Below are 18,694 nucleotides of genomic sequence, written 5' to 3' on the forward strand. Positions count from 1 at the left end.
AGACAGGCTTAGCAATTGATTACATAGGGTAGGGTGGTTAGGAAAAAAGTCAGAAATCAAAGGAATTTTGAGAGTTATGCCACCATTCATAAATGTACCAGAAGCTAGTTTTTTACTCTCAGGATTACAGTGTACTAGAAATAAGAGATTAGATTCTCAGTCACAAATCCCTATCCTGTTCTCTAAGGATTGTGATTTAAAAGTGTTTGGCAAGGATGAGACTGGTGTTGGCCTTTTTAGTACTATTCACATCCCATGATATATGTGACTGTCCCTTCTCCTCACTGTACCACATTTTTTAATTTATCTGTATAGTGGTAGCCTTTTATACACAGATTTTTTTTTAAAGTACATAGAGAGCTATATTTTCTAAGTATATCTTTTATGGTTGCAAGTTAAATTACTTTAGAAACTGTATTATAATGTTCAGGCAGTAGAGTGCAGCTTATAGAGACATTTTTACTTAGTAGTTTAGAAGAGTGAACTCAGGAGAGTGAATGCTAGGATTCAAATCCCAGATCTGTCACATTGTAGCAGTATGACCTGAGCGAATTACTTAATCTGTGCTTCAATTTTCTCATTCATAATATAGGAATTATAATAGTATTTCCCTCAGAGGATTGAGGTGAAAAAAAATGAGGGCTTAGTACAGTGCTTGGTATAATCTAAACACTTGATGTCAACATAATGTTATATAATTAATGTTGCTTATTATTCATATCATGAAACATAAATTTACAATTCATACGTGTTTATGTACTGGCCAAGGTATTTTGACTGGTCTCTTTATTTGCTAATGAGAATGTTAAGAAAAAATTTTTTAAAATTTAGATGAATAGGGTCTTTGTGATCTCTTTATTTCTTGAGTATTTTTGTTGGCCCTAAATTGTTCTTTTCATATATTATTAAGTTTCTAAAGTTATTTAGAGCCTGAAATTCTGCATTACTTAAACTTTGCATTATTTAATGTCAGCTAATTGCTGTCACAGATAGACCTCAAAATTTATGATGATGCACATTAGGTAAAAGTTAATTTCTTGCTTATATAACAATACTAGTATGTGAACAGGTGAGCATGGTGTTTTTTATTCCTCAAAGTCTTTTAGGCTTAAAGACCACTGCCATTTTAACATGTGACTTCTAAGGTCACCCTTGGGCCATCCTCATTTGAGCTAGCCAGCAGAGGAAGACAGCACAGACGTACGTCACGGGAGATTTTTATGGACGAGGCCTGGTTGTGGCACACACACTTCTATACTTCTGTGCCCATTCTCTTAACTAAAGCTCTGTTACGTGACCACAGTCTTATTTCTCAAGGAGCCTGAGAGACATAGGATAGCTGTATGCTAAGTATGAAAGATGAGAGTGGGTTTTGGTGAGCAGCTAGCTGTCTGTGCTGCTATTGACCTGGCAACAAATAAATTAAAGCTTAGTGCTGGGTACTGAACTTCTTTTCCTCTTTTAATTAATTTTGACAATTCTATTAATATAACTATTACAGCCTTGCAAATAGTTAATTATTTTATAAGAGAGAGATTGGAATTTTGCTTTTCCTGGGATTTATTTTTTCTGCTGGTTTAAAACCAAGAATTAAGAATCCTACTGTGGTATGGAACTTTGTGGTATTTATTTGTAAGGGTTAATGATTATATTGTCTCCTAAGAAAAATTAGATGATCTTAGAGCCTAAAATAATTGATTCTTATCAAATTTTTTTTTTTAAACCAAAGACCCCATAAGTTGTTCTGAGTGATGAGGATCAAAATTGTAGTTCATTCTTTTTCTGGCAGTCACCATTCGTGGCAGTAGGTTATCCATTTGGACCAGGAGTTTCACATCTTCACCCTTGAATGCCTTCAAGAGTCACGTGTTCTTTATATCTATCTTGGAGCTTTTTCAACATCTAGTTTGTCTTTTGGACCTTGAAAGTTCAATTTTAATACCTCAAGTCTACCTACCTTACAAAGCAACTTAGAAATAGGTAACCTTACATAAAGATAGAGGCAAGTGACACATTTATTCTCTTCATCCTTGAGCATAATTTTTCCTCTATGATCATCAAGTTGTCTCACTTGATTCTCTGAAAAGTTTAATACCCTTGATATACTTAGAGAGTCTTTCATCATTGGCTTTGAAGGCCTTGGAAGATGCTATTAGAATTCTTTCTAGGAACTCTATTAGTTTGCACATGATGTATCACATGTGGCTTCCTTCTTCACAACTGGATAATTTTTCCATTTTCAAAAAATGACTTTTCTTCAGTCACAACCTTTGTAAGACTGAGTAGATAGCATTCTGCATCTCAGCCACAGTTTTATCTTAGAGACTGAAGCTGTTTGCTCATTTTTGTCTTTCTCCAGTGGTCCATGTATGCTTTAAGTGGGAATGCTGTTCTATGTGATTTACATGAATTAACTAATCTAACCCTCACAATAACCCTGTGAGGTAATAACATTATTTTCCCCATTTTTCTTACGTGGAAACTGTAGTACAGAGATTAAACATTCATATAAGGCTGCCTATCTGTTTATTTTCCCTCCCAGTTAGGTTGCCCTCCGAGATTCGAAAACTTCCCCCAGACCCGCCAGTGAGAGGGTTTCCTGGTATTTGGAAACTTCCTCTATTAAGACTCCCTTCCCAGGGCGGATCTCCATCCCTAACTCTGTTGTCTCTCTTTTTATCTCTTATATTTCGTCCTACCTCCTTTTGAAGACAATAGGCTGCTTTTCTGGGTGCCTGATGTCCTCTGCTAGCGATCAGAAGTTGTTTTGTGGAGTTTGCTCAGCGTTCAAATGATCTTTCGATGAATTTGTGGGGGAGAGAGTGGTCTCCCCATCCTATTCCTCCGCCATCTTAGTTCCCCACCTGCCTATGTGTTTAGTGGGTCTCTGGGATCCTGTTCTAAATGGTCTGCTTTCCAGAGTCTACATTCTTTAAAAAAAAAAAAAAAAAAATTGAGAATTTTATTAATTGAACCCAAACCCAAGATACCGGGATTAACCCAACTCTTAGGAAGAATAAAAAAGACATTCCCTGGTGCCTCCGCTGGTAAAGAATCCACCTGCAATGCGGGAGACCTGGGTTCGATCCCTGGGTTGGTAAGATTCCCTGGAGAAGGGAACGGCTAACCACTCCAGTATTCTGGCCTGCAGAATTCCATGGGCTGTATAGTCCATGGGGTCGCAAGGAGTCAGACACAACTGAGTGACTTTCAATCACTCAATCAGGTTATAGGCTATAGAAGACAACAGCAGTAACTACACCAAATATTAATAAGACTAAGAGGCTTTCTGGAAATGGACAATTTTCTGAAATGCTTGCTGAAACTCTTTGTTAAACACAGTGTATATTACTGGTTTTATGAGGGAGTTTAGATAGCCTTGCCAAGTGAAAAAGTCAAAAGGGCTGGGTGGGCCCAGCAGGAGCACTGGCAGATAAGGAGGGCTGAAGATTCAGCAAAGAAGGGCAGCCAGCAGATGATAGAGGCCCCCTGGATGCTTCCACAGGCTTTTCGTGGCTTTCCTGTCTCAGGCAGCAGAAATCCTCTTGTGCTCCAGAACACTATCCACAAGCTTGATTTTCACATGGTTGAAAATGAGAGGGGAACTGGTCAAATGAGAGTGCCCCTCATGAAGGCTGGCATTGAGCGAGCAGAGCAAGGACCCCGCAGAGTCTCTGATGAGATGGGCTGTGGTGAAGCACTTCCCATAAAGCAATAGTGGATTCAGGATATGGTTCCAGGCGACCATGTAGATTTGTCCATAGAGGATAATGAGCAATACAGGCAGGGTGTAGAAGGCCCCACAGATGGAATAGATAATGTAAGAGATTTGAGAAGTATTCACCAGGCAAGCTGATATTTCTTCGTGAGCTTTAGCCTGCTGCCACAAGAGTGGTGGGATGGAGATGTGGATGGAAGTGGCCCAGATGATGGCAAGCCTGGCAGCCGCATGGCCCACTGTCGGGGTTTCCTGTACTCCGGGGTATCAGTGATGGCCCAGTACCAGGATGGAGGCTTTGTACCATGTGATGTCAGAAGATGACCAGATGTCACATAGGAGGTGGCCAAAGCTCCAGGTGTGGGTGGTTGTATATGTGATGCTGATGAACATGACCAAGATAGAAACTAAGAGGTCAGTCATGGCTAAGGAGCAAATGAAATAGTTGGCAGGGATGTAGAACTTCCTGGTCTTAAAGACAGTAGTAAGTACAAAGGCATTGGTAAAGAAGACGGCCAGAGAAATCTTGAGTGCTTGGAGTCCCTCTTCCCTAAGTCCCTGGAGTTTCTGTGGCATTTGGGGATCTCTCGGGAGCCTCCTGCAGAAGGCCTCCACTGACTGGTTTGAGGGGACATTCTAGGTGACTCTCTCTTTCCACAGACTTTCACACATACAGCTTCTTATTTCATAGTTGTTCTGCTGACAGAATAAAGTCATCCTTCTGTTTCACACTGGAGGGAGTCAGCCATCAGAACAGACCAAGTGAAAAGACCTCAAAACTCGACTATTTAAGGAACACTGAGGTGACTACCAACCAGATTCTGCATTCTTAATTGCTATTTCTGTGAATTATCTAGAGTTGAGGTTTATGTGGATATCATCAAATATCACAGGGTTAAGAAGATTAAGAAATAATTTAGCTTAAGTGATTTGTGACCCACCTCATAGGTTGCTGTGGCAGTTAAATAAGATTACATGTGTAGTACTTAGCATAGGTCTTACCTCATGACATTGTGATGGGTAGCTCTGAATGCTATTGTTATAGTGGTAGATTTTAGAAATCCTTACAACCTCTCATTTTAGAATTCAAGGCTTGAAGAAGTTAAGTCGTACCTCATGGATCCAGAAGTAGTTGGTCCCTGAGAGAAGAATGATTGCAGGCCTTCCCCACTCATTGCTCTGTCTATTGCCAAACTAATTTTGAGAGAAAAAACAAGAACGCCAGTCTCATTTTTTAAAATTATAATATCTGTACACATGCTTTAAAATATACCAAAACCTGGTTCAAGGCTAAATGGAGAACTGAAAAGCACTTGTGAATCTAATCAATTTCAGTTATTATTATCAATTCTCTGTTTAACGGTGAGTTTTTCCTCTTCATTTTTTCTTAAATCATAGCTCTTTATCCTTGTGACAGGTTCCAGCCGGCAAGAATTTAACCTGATTGTAACCTTGAGAAATTGGATTATATAGTAGCCTGAAAATCTTGCTTGTTACTTATTTGAGTCTAAGTTTAAAATGCCAAGAAGAAATTAAAACTGGAGTCTTCTGAGTCTGCTTAATTCAATACATTTAGACACAAAAATCCAGTATTTCAGGGCAATGTTGATATTTCAAGAGAGTCAATTTTTTAAAAGTTAATAAAAGAAGTGCCCTTCCGAGCCAGTGATGGATTAGAATCATGTAAGAATAGCGTGCTAAAGGTTTGTGGTGGCTGATGTTTGGCAGGCATGTAGCATTTACTTTCTTTCAGCGAAACCAGCTGAGGTAAAAAGAAAAAAGGATCTTATACTTTGATGAGACATTAAAAAATGGTTGAGCATGCTCACAGCTGCATCTCAGTGGTTTTATGTAAATTAAGCTGTGGCAAAGCGTCTGTTTTCTAATGTTTCTGTGATCAAAGGATACACAAAATAGCTCTACAGTAAACACAAACAGCTTAACAACATATAAAGTTTTCACACAGTGTAAAGCTTTTTGGGGGGTGAGGGGAGGGAGTGATCATATGGATATGTATTCCTTCCTATTTAAAGAATTTTTATGAACAGCATTGTAATACGGGTATTATAATCTTCTGTTTTATTACATTAGCTACCCCTGTTCAAAAATCATTAATTATAGATAGAGCACTGCTCTTAAATGACTAGGGCAGTGTTTTCTAATCTTTTTAATACTGAAAGCTCTCTTTTGAATGTTCTCCGACCCAATCCCATTTTTTGAAAAAGTTGTTCAGCCACATAGTCTGTGTATCTTAGGAAGTAATTTGTTTTCTCTTTTCTAGTTAAATGATATGTGTGTGTATCACTGTTGTGTGAACTTCTGAACAGAAAGCGATAACCACACATGAGTGTTTTCACACCCAGTTGGTGTAATTTCAACTAAAAGCAAATAAACCTGACAGTTTATCTGTCCTAATAGTCTTAAAGGTAAATGTTTCTCTTCTCTTCAATTTTTAAAAATATTCATAAATTACAGGTCCTGATAAAATGGTTTTTTTTTTTTTTTTTTTTGCATTTTTAGGACCTTAGAGTAACACTTGATAGGAGAACTATCAAGATAAGTTCTACAGTTCAGCTTTAGTGGTCAACAGCAGCATTGTCCAATAGAAATATAATTCAAACCACAAGTGTAATTTTAAAGTTTTTAGTAGCCATATTTTTAAAAATGGAAAAAAAACCAGGTGGAGTTAAATTTATTTATATATTTATCTTTTAAATTTTTATTGGAGTATAGTTGATGTACAATGTTGTGTTAGTTTAAGGTGTACAGCGAAGTGATTCAGTTAAACAGATACATACATATACATCTGTATGTACTCTTTTTCAAAAAATTTATTTTTAATTGAAAGAATTGCTTTGCAGTACTGTATGCACTCTTTTTTAAGACTCTTTTCCCATATAGTCTGTTATAGACTGTTTAGAGTTCCCTGTTCTACACAGTAGGTTCTAATTATTAGTTATCTATTTCATATATGCTGGTATGTGTATGTCAACCTCTGTCTCCCAGTTTTTCCCTTCCCCTGCCATCCCCTGGTAACCATAAGCTTGTTTTCTACATCAATGACTATTTCTGCTTTGTAAATAAGTTCATTTTTATACTTATTCTGTGTATAATCAATATCATATGATATTTGTTTTTCTGTGTCTGACTTCACTTAGTATGACCATGTCTAGGTCCATCCATGTTGCTGCAGATGGCACGATTTTGTTCTTTTTTATGACTAAGTAATATTCCACTGTTCTGTATGTACCACATTTTCTTTATCTGTTCCTTTGGTGATGGACATTTAAGTTGCTTCCATGTCCTGGCTATTGTAAATAGCTCTGCATTGAACTTTGGGGTGCTTGTATCTTTTCAAATTATGGTTTTCTCTGGGGATATGCCTAAGAGTGGGATTGCTGGTTCTATTTTTAGTTTCTAAAGGCCTCTCCATACTGTTTTCCATGTGGTTTTACCAGTTTACTTTCCCACCAACAGTGTAGGAGGGTTCCTTTTTCTCCATACCTTCTCTAGCATTTGTTATTTGTAGATTTTTTGATGGTGGCCATTCTGATGTGCTGCAGTGCATGGGGTTGCAAGTCTGTGGGGTTGCAAAGGTTAGGACACGACTTAGTGACTGAACGACAACATTCTGACCAATGTGAGGTGATACTTCATTGTAGTTTTGATTTGCATTTCTCTAATGATTAGTGTTGTGAGCATCTCTTCATGTGCTTTTTGGCCATCTGTAATGTCTTCTTCGGAGAAATGTCTATTTCAAGCTTCTGCTCGTTTTTTTGATTGAATTGTTTGTTTTTTTTTATATTGAGCTGCATGAGCTGTTTGTGTATTTTGGAGATTAATCCCTTGTCAGTTGGAAGTTAGTTTTAAAATATAGTTAACTCAGTATATTGAAAATACTGTCGACATGAAGTCAATATAAAACTTGAGAATCAAACAAAACGGGATGCCATCTAAACATACTAGGAACTCTGGCAATTCAGTAAGAAAAAAACCCACATAATCAATGGAAAAAATAGAGAAGAGGCCTGAGCAGTACAGAGCAGAATAAACAAATGACTAATAATCATAGAAAAATATGCTTAGCTTCACTAGTAATTTTGACAACACAAAACCACAGTGCAAAGGAGAGCTGGGCATAGCATCAGAAAGAATAAGAACAGACTAGAATACATCTGCACCTCTGTAAGTTTCTGTCACCACTTCTGACCACAGGAAACCTCTAGAGGGTAAGGCCTGAGGCTACACTTACTCTTTCCAAATGTCATGCCACTTTACCTTTGGTGAAATTTAACCAGGAGCCATACAAGGAAGGAGATTCTGGGAAATACAGTTCCTAGTACAAACAGCTTGACACTGGAACTATCCAACACAACAAGATACTACTATATACTTACTCTGCCTGCCCAAATGAAAGAAGCCTGTTGATATCAAATGTTGTTGAAGCTGTGGCACAGAACTGGTATTGTGTGAGAATATAAACTGGTTCACTGATGGTGGGAGTATAAATTGGTAGAACTTTATTGGAAAACTGGCTTTTTTTTTTTAAACTGAAGTTAAATATGCGTAACCTAATATCCAGCAAAAAAAAAAAACAACATGTATTAAAACATTAGTAGAATCACTGTTTAATAATAGCCAAAATCTGGAAAGAGCACAGATGATCCAACGAGAAAATGAATAACTGTGATATAGTCATCATGGACTCTTAGGACTCCATGAAAATGAACTGCAGATGTATGTGATTTAGCTGGATGCATCATACAGACACAAAGGAATATATTGCATGATTACATTCATATCAAGTTCAAAACTAGACAAAATTTATGGTATTAGAAATCAGGCTGTTAGTTTATACCTTTGGCAACCTGTTTTGGAGAGTATAGAGGGAGACTTCTAGGGTGCTGGCTAGATTTTATTAACAGCGTCATGGTAACATGGGCCTACTTTATGATAAGTCCATTCAGTCATGCACTTACGATTTGTGTGCTTTCTGTGTGTATTCATGATACACTTCAATGAAAAAAGGTTAAAGAATAATTTGTAAACTTTAAAACATTATTGACATATTTTACATTCTTTTACTTGTACTAAGTCTTTGGTTTCCAGCGTGTGTTTTATACTTAACAGCACATCTCAAATCAGACTAGCCGCATTTCAAACGCTTAGCAGCCACATGTGAACTAGTGGATACCTTATGAGACATTAAGGGTCTAACACCCCACCATTTCAGAGCTTCTCTGAGTTTAGGTTTTTCTTTCACTTCTTTCCTGGGAATGTCATGTGGAAAGAATAGGGGATTATTCTTCCTGAAGACCTCATATTAATTTTACTGCTACCTCTCTTTTTATGGAATATTTTCTATTTAAAACAGATGGTTGGTTTTGTGTGCAGGTTCACAAGATGCCCAGTAAGCCATCATTTTGGATATTTGTTCTTACTGCTTTCTTGGCCGCTCTTCACATGATCACCTTTTTTTAAAAGCAAACATTTTGTTGATGTCCAATATACATATGAAAAGGGCATGTATTGTAGATATATATTGCTCAGTGCATTTTTGCAGAGTGAACACACCCATTGTTTGTGTTCAAGAAACACAACATCACCCTTACCCCAGAAGCTTCTGCCTTGAGCCACCTCCTGATCACTGCCCCCAAAGCAGAATCCAAATTATAACACTGTTGGTTAGTTTTACGTGTCTTTGAACTTTATATAAATGGAATAATAAGTATATACTTTTGTGTGGCTTCTTTTGCTTCAAATTATGTTTGAGAGATTCACTCATACTGTGGACTGTAGCTAAAGTTCTTTCTTTCTCATTGCTGTGTAGCATTCCGTTGTATGTTAGTCACTCAGTTGTGTCTGACTCTTTGCGACCCCGTGGACTGTAGTCTGCCAGGCTCCTCTGTCCATGGGATTTCCCAGGCAAGAATACTAGAGTGGGTTGCCATTTCCTTCTCCAGGGGATATTCCCGACCCAGGGATTGAACCTGGGTCTCCCACATTGCAGGCAGATTCTGTATCATCTGAGCCACCAGGGAAGCCCTTTCCATTATATGAATACACCACAATTTATCTGTCCATTTTACTGTTAATGGACATTTAGGTAGTTTTTCATTTTTGGATAATTAGTTATGAACACTTTTATGCATGTCTTTTGGTAACTGTTATGTCCATTTTTTTTAACATATAACAGAATGGAAATACTGTGCCACAGTATAGGCATACATTAGTTTAAGTTGGTAACTACCACTTCTCCAAAATGGTGTACCACTTTGCACTCAGCTGAAGCTATGGGTTTTAGTTGTTGTATGTCATCATCAACATTTGATATTTGGGTTTTTAACTTTTTGTAGGCATGGGGGTTGTTGTAGTCATAGGACCTTTTTCTGTTCTAATCAGGTCTTAAGCATAAATGCATGATATTTCATTGTGATTCTAATTTGCATTTCCATGATGATAATTAAAATTGAATACTTTTCCTTGTGTTTGTTTGTCTTTGATTATCTTTTTTTATGAAGTGCCTTTTAAGTCTCTTGCTCATTTCTCTGTTGTATTGCCTTATTTCTTCTTATTGATTTGCAGGAGTTCTTTATATATTCTAGATAAAAGTCCTTTGTTATATATGTATATTATAGCTGCTATCTCTTGCTCTATAGGTGCCCTTTTTACTCTTAATTATGTCTTCTGATAAGTTATTAATTTTAATGTAGTCCAGTTTAGCAACAAATTTTCATTTATGTTTAGTGCTTCTTTGTGTCCTGCTAAAAAAACCTTTCCCTGCATCCAAGGTTTTAAGTGTATTCTGCTGTCTTCTTCCAAATATGTTATTGTTTTATCTTTCATATTAGCTCTACAGTCCATCTGGAATTACTTTTTGTGCATGGTGTGAGATAGAGGGTTAAGATTTCTTATTTTCTATATGGATGTCCAATTAACATTGCAGCACTGTGTCATCTCCATTATAAATTAGTGACTTTCATTTATGAGTCTGTTCTGGGCTGTCTGTTCTGTTCCATTACTATACAGCATTTTTTTTTTTTTAAAGAAATGTGGTATTTGTGTTGGAAGTTTTTAATTGAGGAAATTCTAGACTTAAGAGGAATTACTTTGTTCAAAATAACTTAGGAAGCAGTATTAGGCATTTGTCCTTTAACTAGAAGAAGAATATCAGTAATAGAGCCAAGCTTAGGTATCACAATCTCTTAATTTCAAACATATAAAAGGTTATCTCTAAATTGTTTTGATGGTACATTCTTATGAATAAGTGATGTTTGAAAGTATATATAGTTATATGTATACACATATATAGAGGTAGATTCTATTTATACTATGTAGAGATATAAATTATATAAAAATATGTTATATGTACCTATATATAGATTCTATAAGGTATACTATATATAGGCAATATTATAAATTATATGTATCTATATGTAGTACACATTTATTAATGTTATTTCCATTGTAACACACAGAAAAGTTGGGATTAAAAAGGAAATCATAAGGAAGAAATAGAAATTCTAGTACTTTCTTCCTACACCTTTCTGTCAGCCAATATGGGCTGGATTATGTGTACTAACAACCCTCAAATTTCAGTGGCTTAAAACAACATGAGTTTATTTTTCTCATGCTACACGACCATTACAGTTTGGCTTTAACACTCGTCTGCATTGTTCTTACTCTGGCACCCAGATGGATTGAGCAGCCACTTTCTGGAAGCTTGCTTGTCCCAGGGAGAGAGGGAAACATAATGGGGAATTAGCAGTTAAAGCCTCTGCCTAGATGTGACACATGTCACTTCAACTCACATTTCATTGCCAGAACAAGATACACGTCCTCACCTAATTCAAAGAAGAAAAACGCTAACTTTGTTTCCAGGAGAAGAATCCAGTGCAGAAAAGAACTGTGCAGGGGAAAAACTAGAGTATTTTCAGATCAGTTCAGTCACTCAGTGGTGTTTGACTCTTTGTGACCCCATGAACTGCACCTCGCCAGGCCTCCCTGTCCATCACCAACTCACGGAGTTTACTCAAACTCATGTCCATTGAGTCGGTGATGCCATCCAACCATCTCATCCTCTGTCATGCCCTTCTCCTCCCGCCTTCAGTCTTTCCCAGTATCAGGGTCTTTTCAAATGAGTCAGTTCTTCGCATCAGGTGGCCAAAGTATTGGAGTTTCAGCTTCAGCATCAGTCCTTCCAATGCATAGTCAGGACTGATTTCCTTTAGGATGGACTGGTTTGATCTCCTTGCAGTCCAAGGGACTCTCAAGAGTCTTCTCCAACACCACAGTTCAAAAGCATCAATTCTTCAGTGCTCAGCTTTCTTTATAGTCCACCTCTCACATCCATACATGACTACTGGAAAAACCATGGCTTTGACTAGACAGACCTTTGTTGGCAAAATAACATCTCTGCTTTTTAATATGCTGTCTAGGTTGGTCATAAGTTTTCTAACAAGGAGCAAGCGTCTTTTAATTTCATGGCTGCAATCACCACCTGCAGTGATTTTGGAGCCCCCCAAAATAAAGTCTGTCACTGTTTCCACAGTTTCCCCATCTATTTGCCATGAAGTGATGGGGTCAGATGCCATGATCTTTGTTTTCTAAATGTTGAGCTTTAAGCCAACTTTTTCACTCTCCTCTTTTACTATCATCAAGAAGCTCTTTAGTTCTTCTTCATCCAGCTTGTGCTTTATCCAGCCCAGTGTTTCTCATGATGTACTCTGCATTTAAGTTAAGTAAGCAGGGTGACAATAAACAGCCTTAATGTACTCCTTTCCCAATTTGGAACCAGTCTGTTGTTCCATGTTCAGTTCTAACTGTTGCTTCTTGACCTGAATACAGATTTCTCAGGAGGCAGGTCAGGTGGTCTGAAATTCCCATCTCTTTCAGACTTTTCCATAGTTTGTGGTGATCCACACAGTCAAAGGCTTTGGCATAGTCAATAAAGCAAAAGCAGATGTTTTTCTGGAACTCTCTTGCTTTTTCATTGATCCAACGGATGTTGGCAATTTGATCTCTGCTTCTTCTGCCTTTTCTAAATCCAGCTTGAGCATCTGGAAGTCCACAGTTCACCTACTGTTGAAGCCCAGCTTGGAGAATTTTGAGCATTACTTTGCTAGCGTGTGAGATGAGTGCAATTGTGCGGTAGTTTGAACATTCTTTGGCATTGCCTTTCTTTGGGATTGGAATGAAAACTGACCTTTTCCCCTCCTGTTGCCACTGAGTTTTCCTAATTTGATGGCATATTGAGTGCAGCACTTTCATAGCATCATCTTTTAGGATTTGAAATAGCTCAACTGGAATTCCATCACCTCCACTAGCTTTGTTCATAGTGATGCTTCCTAAGTCCCACTTGACTTCACATTCCAGGATGTCTGGCTCTAGGTGAGTGATCGCACCATTATGATTATCTGGGTCGTGAAGGTCTTTTTTGTATAGTTCTGTGTATTCTTGCCACCTCTTCTTAATATCTTCTGCTTCTGTTAGGGTCATATCATTTCTGTCCTTTATTGTGCTCACCTTTGCATGAAAAGTTCCCTTGGTATCTCTGATTTTCTTGAAGAGATCTCTAGTCTTTCCTATTCTATTGTTTTCCTCTATTTCTTTGCATTGGTCACTGAGGAAGGCATTCTTATCTCTCCTTGCTGTTCTTTGGAACTGTGCATTCAAATGGGTATACTTTTCCTTTTCTCCTTGGCCTTTCGCTAAAAACTGTCACCTACTGGATTGGTATAAACATACAAATAAACATACAAAGAAAAATCCTTTTAGTTTTTCTATTCCATGTTATTTTTTAAAGCCTTCGGTCTTGAGAAATGAGTCTCCTGCAATTATAAGCATAGCAGTCTCTCTTGCTTAAACTCTCAGTGGCATCTCTGCACTCACACAACCTACATACCTAACATGGCCCGCAGACCCTGCCTCTCAAGGCTCATTACGCACCGCTCACCCCATACCTCAGCCCTGCTGCCTTTCAGTTCCTTGAAGTAGACATGCTTCTACTTCTTTTTTGAGTGTGTTTCCTCCCCTTTCCTTGTTTTTAACCTGCTTACTCTTTAACTGTTGGATCAGTGTATCAAACATTTCCCCACTCTGTGACTTCCATAGTAGATAGGGTCCTCTCTTTTCTACAGTCTCGTAATACTCTGTACTTTGCTTCTAGAGAAACTGTTTTAGTTTTTAAAATCAATTTTTGCACTAATTATTCAATCTGTTTCTCCAGTTAGCGTGCAAGCTCCAAGTCTGTTTTGCTCACTACTGTGGGCTGCTTCTTGTGTTTAGCCTAGTTATTGGCATATTATAGCATAGCATTAAATCCTGAGTTTGATTACAATTTTATGTCTGTGACATTTATGTAGTCTATACAGGGAATGTGTGAGACATTTATACAGTCCATAGCAAATGATTTAATAATAAGTTAATCACAGACAAACTGCAAATATACTCTTGCTCCATGTCTCTATATCTTGGAAAGCCTAAGAGGTTCCAGAGAAGGAATACATTTCACATTCTCTCTGAATTAGAATATACCCTTCTTTAAATTTTCATGTTGCATTTTTCTTTCTTCTCCTTCTTGAGAGATTATTTTATTTATATTATTTTTATAAATATATATAATTTTATTTATATAAAATTTTATTTTGTAAAAGTATATAGTTTTATTTATATTTACATTTATGAAAACCTTACAGTTAGGGGATATATACATTCAAGGTAAATGGTAATAAGACAGCTCAAGTAATGAGTGTGTTATGTAGACATAGTGAATAAAATAAGCTGTGTGATATTTAGCTGGGTTTTCCTTAGCTTTTGAAGATGGCATTGAATTACCAAAACATGTTATGATTTATTTTTTGTGACACTTTCCATCAGCGAAAGGGCATATAATGCATGGAAAATGCTTACCTACAAATTTACATCCCTCACTATTTGTCTTTATTTACATACGTCGTAGTAAACTTTAGTCTTTCCTGTTTCTCTTTTCAGAAAGAATAACACATTTGATCACCTTCTTGTTGATATATTTAATTGTGGACTATCAGTGCTATTCTTCATTTAAAATGCAAATGTTCTAATAGAGATATCTCCCATAACGATAAGTGTATTGGTGGGATTGGTAGGATGATATGGACATTGTTACCTGTAAGCCAATTGTTTTCTCCATCTTTACTCTAGAAGACAACCAGGCTTCCCATAAATAAGGAGTAAGATTAGAAGGATCATAAATAGAGCCTGTCTGTTTATTCAGCTAATGTTTATGAAATATCTCTTTTGAAGCTGGGGAAATTCAGAAAGAAATGAACACTTTGTATATAGCTTTAAATTTTTATTTTAAATGATAACGTTTTGATAAGAGCTGAGTTTCAGTCTTCTGCTGACTGTGTCAGTTTTCTCACCTATAGAAAGGATATGCTAACAACCCATCTTATAAAGTTCTGTAAAGAGACAGTAAGATAGTGCATATACAGCCCTTATCCCAAGGCCTGACCTAGAATAAGTACTCAGTATATGTTGCTGGGAATGATTGAGGGCAGAAGGAGAAGAGGGCGTCAGAGGATGAGATGGCTATATGACATCACGGATGCAATGGACATGAACTTGGGCAAACTTTGGGAAATGATGAGGGACAGGAAGGCCTGGCATGCTGCACTCCATGGGGTCAGAAAAAGGTGGACACGACTGGGCGACTGAACAACAACAACGTATGTTACCTGTTGTCTACTGTGAGGCTTTGTCCACAGTTAGCCTCTTTTTTTTTTTTCACAGTTAGCCTCTTAACCGTGTCTTTTCTTTTGTTGCTTCCTGCTTATTTTTCCCATGTTGACCTCAAAGGAAAATTCTAAAACAGATCTGGCTGTGTATCACTGCCTCTTCAGTGCCATCTCTATTGTTTCAAGAATAAAGTCTCAAATACATGGACAGCATTTGGCACCTTACCATCTCTTGGCATCTTACCTTACCACCTCGACCTTTCTACCAAACTAACTTCTGCCTTGTCACCTTTACGGGCCTGCAGCCAAAATAGGCCCTGCAAATCAAAATTCACTGCCTTGGCTTCTGCCCTTTTCTTCTGCCTAGAATTCCTGCTGTAGGCCTCAACCCCTCTTCTTACACTCAACCTGAAGAAACAGTTCTCTGTGGGAAACTCAGAGATCCCTCTTATTCTTCCAAAACAGAATTTTTGATCCCCATCATGTATAATTTTTTAGCACCTATCTCATTACTCGAGTTAATGGCATCTGTCTTGCTCTCCCACTAGCTTGAGTTGCTTGAGAGCAGAGACCATTACTTATTCATCATAGTATCTCTGGAACCTAGTAGGCACACAGTAGAAGCTTGTTGAAATAATGGATTGAAATTCGGTTTAATTTTGTTTTGATTTCAATGTGTCTTTATTATTCTAGGTTCTGGGCCTTGTCCAAAATATGAGTGTTTTCCAGTGTCCAAAATGTAAACACAAAACTCATATTTTTGGTGCTGATGGTGCAAGGAGACTAGCACAGACCCTTGACCTTGATATTCTAGGTAAGACCACCAGATATTCTTTTGCAAAGGAACTAGCATGGTGATGAAGATCGTCTCAGAATGATGAAATGCTTTTGGCTTTGTGTTTTGAATTAAGTCAGTATAGTGCACTTCTCTGTGTTACCCTTTCTTTGGCTTTTTGTGATACTTCATTAGTGGAACACATTTTGAATAGGGGGTTTGTTCTGCCAGTTATAACTCTTGCTATAGGTGACAATTGCCCATAACCTGAATTTGCAAAGAAAGTTTTGTGGTTTGAGTACTCTGATTTGAAGTCCACATTTTAAATAATGGTCGTCAGTTTGTTTGCTAAGTTGGAAAGATATCTGTTAGTATAAGCAGAAAGTGAAGGTGAAAGTCGCTCAGTGTCCAACTCTGCGACCGCATGGACTGTATACAGCCCATGGAATTCTCCAGGCCAGAATACTGGAGTGGGTAGCTCTTCCCTTCTCCAGGGGATTTTCCCAACCCAGGGATCAAACCGAGGTCTCCTGCATTGCAGGTGGATTCTTTATCAGCTGAGCCACAAGGGAAGCCCAAGAATACTGGAGTGAATGGATAGCCTATCCCTTCTCCAGCGGATTTTCTCGACCCAAAATTGAAATAGGGTCTCCTGCATTGTAGGCAGATTCTTTACCAGCTGAGCAGATGTATACAGAAATACCTATTTCATATGTTGTGGCAGTCTTTGGAAGTGTCAGTTCTTGATGAACATGAAGAAATGCCTTCCTGATCAGTTCTGGATGTATAAGTACTCTGCTCTAGAAAAAATGATATTTACTGTTTTCTGTAATCTTTTTATGCCGTATCTATGAAGTATGGCACCTGAAACTTACCTTGTCTATACTGTTCATGTTACTGAATTGAAGAATTAATTAGTAATTGAAGGAGAAGTAAAATCATGTGTTAAAGGAGCAAAACACAGATTTTAGATAAAATATTTTTTTAAAAAAATCCATAAGCCAACTTAATGGACTTTTTAGGGAACATGTTTTGATATTCTGCATATGAGGTTCTGTTCTGGGTAAAGGCAGATGTTAGGTACTAAATAATAGAAGCATAGAGTGAATTATCTGTTTTAGGTAGTTAACAATTAAGATTCCTTAGAGATCAAGGAATTAAAAACATTCTTTATTATAATTAGGTTTCTAAAAGTTGATGTTAAATGTATTATTGTTTTTATGCATTTGTACTATAGCAGCTACCACAGTACCAGGTGAATACTAATGATATATTTTGATACATTTTTATAATTAAAGATACTAATTTTATTCTGCAACTGTTTCTCATTTAACTAACCTAGGAAGTTCAGTTTCCCAAATCTGCATAATAACATAGCAGATTGACATTCACTTATATAATAAAGTAAATGTGTAATTATAATGGCATTATTGAATTATGCTGACAGTATTATAATTCCCTAATTTATGAATGGGTGGTATGATTTTATAAGTCAATTATTTAGGATTTGAAACATGTCTCCTAGAGGAACAATCTACATATGGAAGTTACATTTTAACCAACAGCTCACAAATGTATGCATGCATGCTGAGTCGCCTCAGTCGAGTCTGACTCTTTGTGCCCCTATGGACTGTAGCCCACCTATGGACTGTAGCCCGCCAGGCTCCTCTGTCCGTGGGATTCTCCAGGTAAGAATGCTGGAGTTGCCATGTTGCCAGTGGCAACTCCAGTATTGGAGCTGCCAATGCTGGAGGGTTGCCATGCCCACCTCCAGGGGGTCTTCCTGACCCAGGGATCGAACCTGCATCTCGTATGTCTCCCGCATTGGCAGGTGGGTTCTTTACTACTCACACCACCTGGGAAGCCCTGCAAATCAAATGTATAGTTACCCTAAAAATATATCAGAAACACTGACTACTGATCACAGAAGCTTGGCTAGTGCTATAGACTGTTGTATCTCAAACTCTTACAGGAAAAATAATTTAGAGTTCTGACGTAGAGCACATCTGCTGCCTTTAATGTGATCGTGGGGCCCAGAGGGCTCTCCCATGATCTGGAACAGGCGCTCTGATGATGAAGAGGTTGGAATTGGGAACAAGGAACTGAAATCAGGGAAAGAGCTCTCACACCTGTGACCTTCTGGCTGGGTGACACTCCCAGGACTCTTATTTGTCCTTTACTGACTCTCTTGCTGTCTCTTATTTTCATCTAGGTAGCTGTGTTTCAAATGATTATTTGGTAAAATGTCTCTTCAGAATTTTATGAATATTCAGCTTGTGATGGTTTTTGTTAGTGTCTCAGTCATGTCTGACTCTTTGTGACCCTGTGAACTATAGCCCTCCAGGCTCCTCTGTCCGTAGGATTTCCCAGGCAAGAATACTAGAGTGGATTGCTATTTCATTCTTCAGGGGATCTTGCCAACCCAGGGATTGAAGCTACTTGGGAGGTGGATTCTTTTTCTTTTTTTTTTAAATTAATTTATTT

The 18,694-nt window shown here is 37.7% G+C and overlaps 1 protein-coding gene and 1 pseudogene across 2 annotated transcripts in view; one reads left to right on the top strand and one right to left on the bottom strand.

The window, feature by feature from the left end:
- The window catches only part of NUBPL (NUBP iron-sulfur cluster assembly factor, mitochondrial), a 225,792-nt gene that overhangs the window by 192,173 nt on the left and 14,925 nt on the right, over positions 1-18,694 (top strand). For both annotated transcript variants that reach the window (XM_061159141.1, XM_061159142.1), the window contains exon 9: positions 16,129-16,249. In XM_061159141.1, the coding sequence (XP_061015124.1) occupies positions 16,129-16,249 (121 nt within the window). The remainder of the gene's footprint in view (positions 1-16,128; positions 16,250-18,694) is intronic.
- On the bottom strand, positions 3,278-4,796 carry LOC133068436 (5-hydroxytryptamine receptor 1D-like; annotated as a pseudogene).

The sequence above is a fragment of the Dama dama genome, chromosome 13, assembly GCF_033118175.1.
Source record: "Dama dama isolate Ldn47 chromosome 13, ASM3311817v1, whole genome shotgun sequence".
Classification (NCBI taxonomy): Eukaryota; Metazoa; Chordata; class Mammalia; order Artiodactyla; family Cervidae; genus Dama; species Dama dama.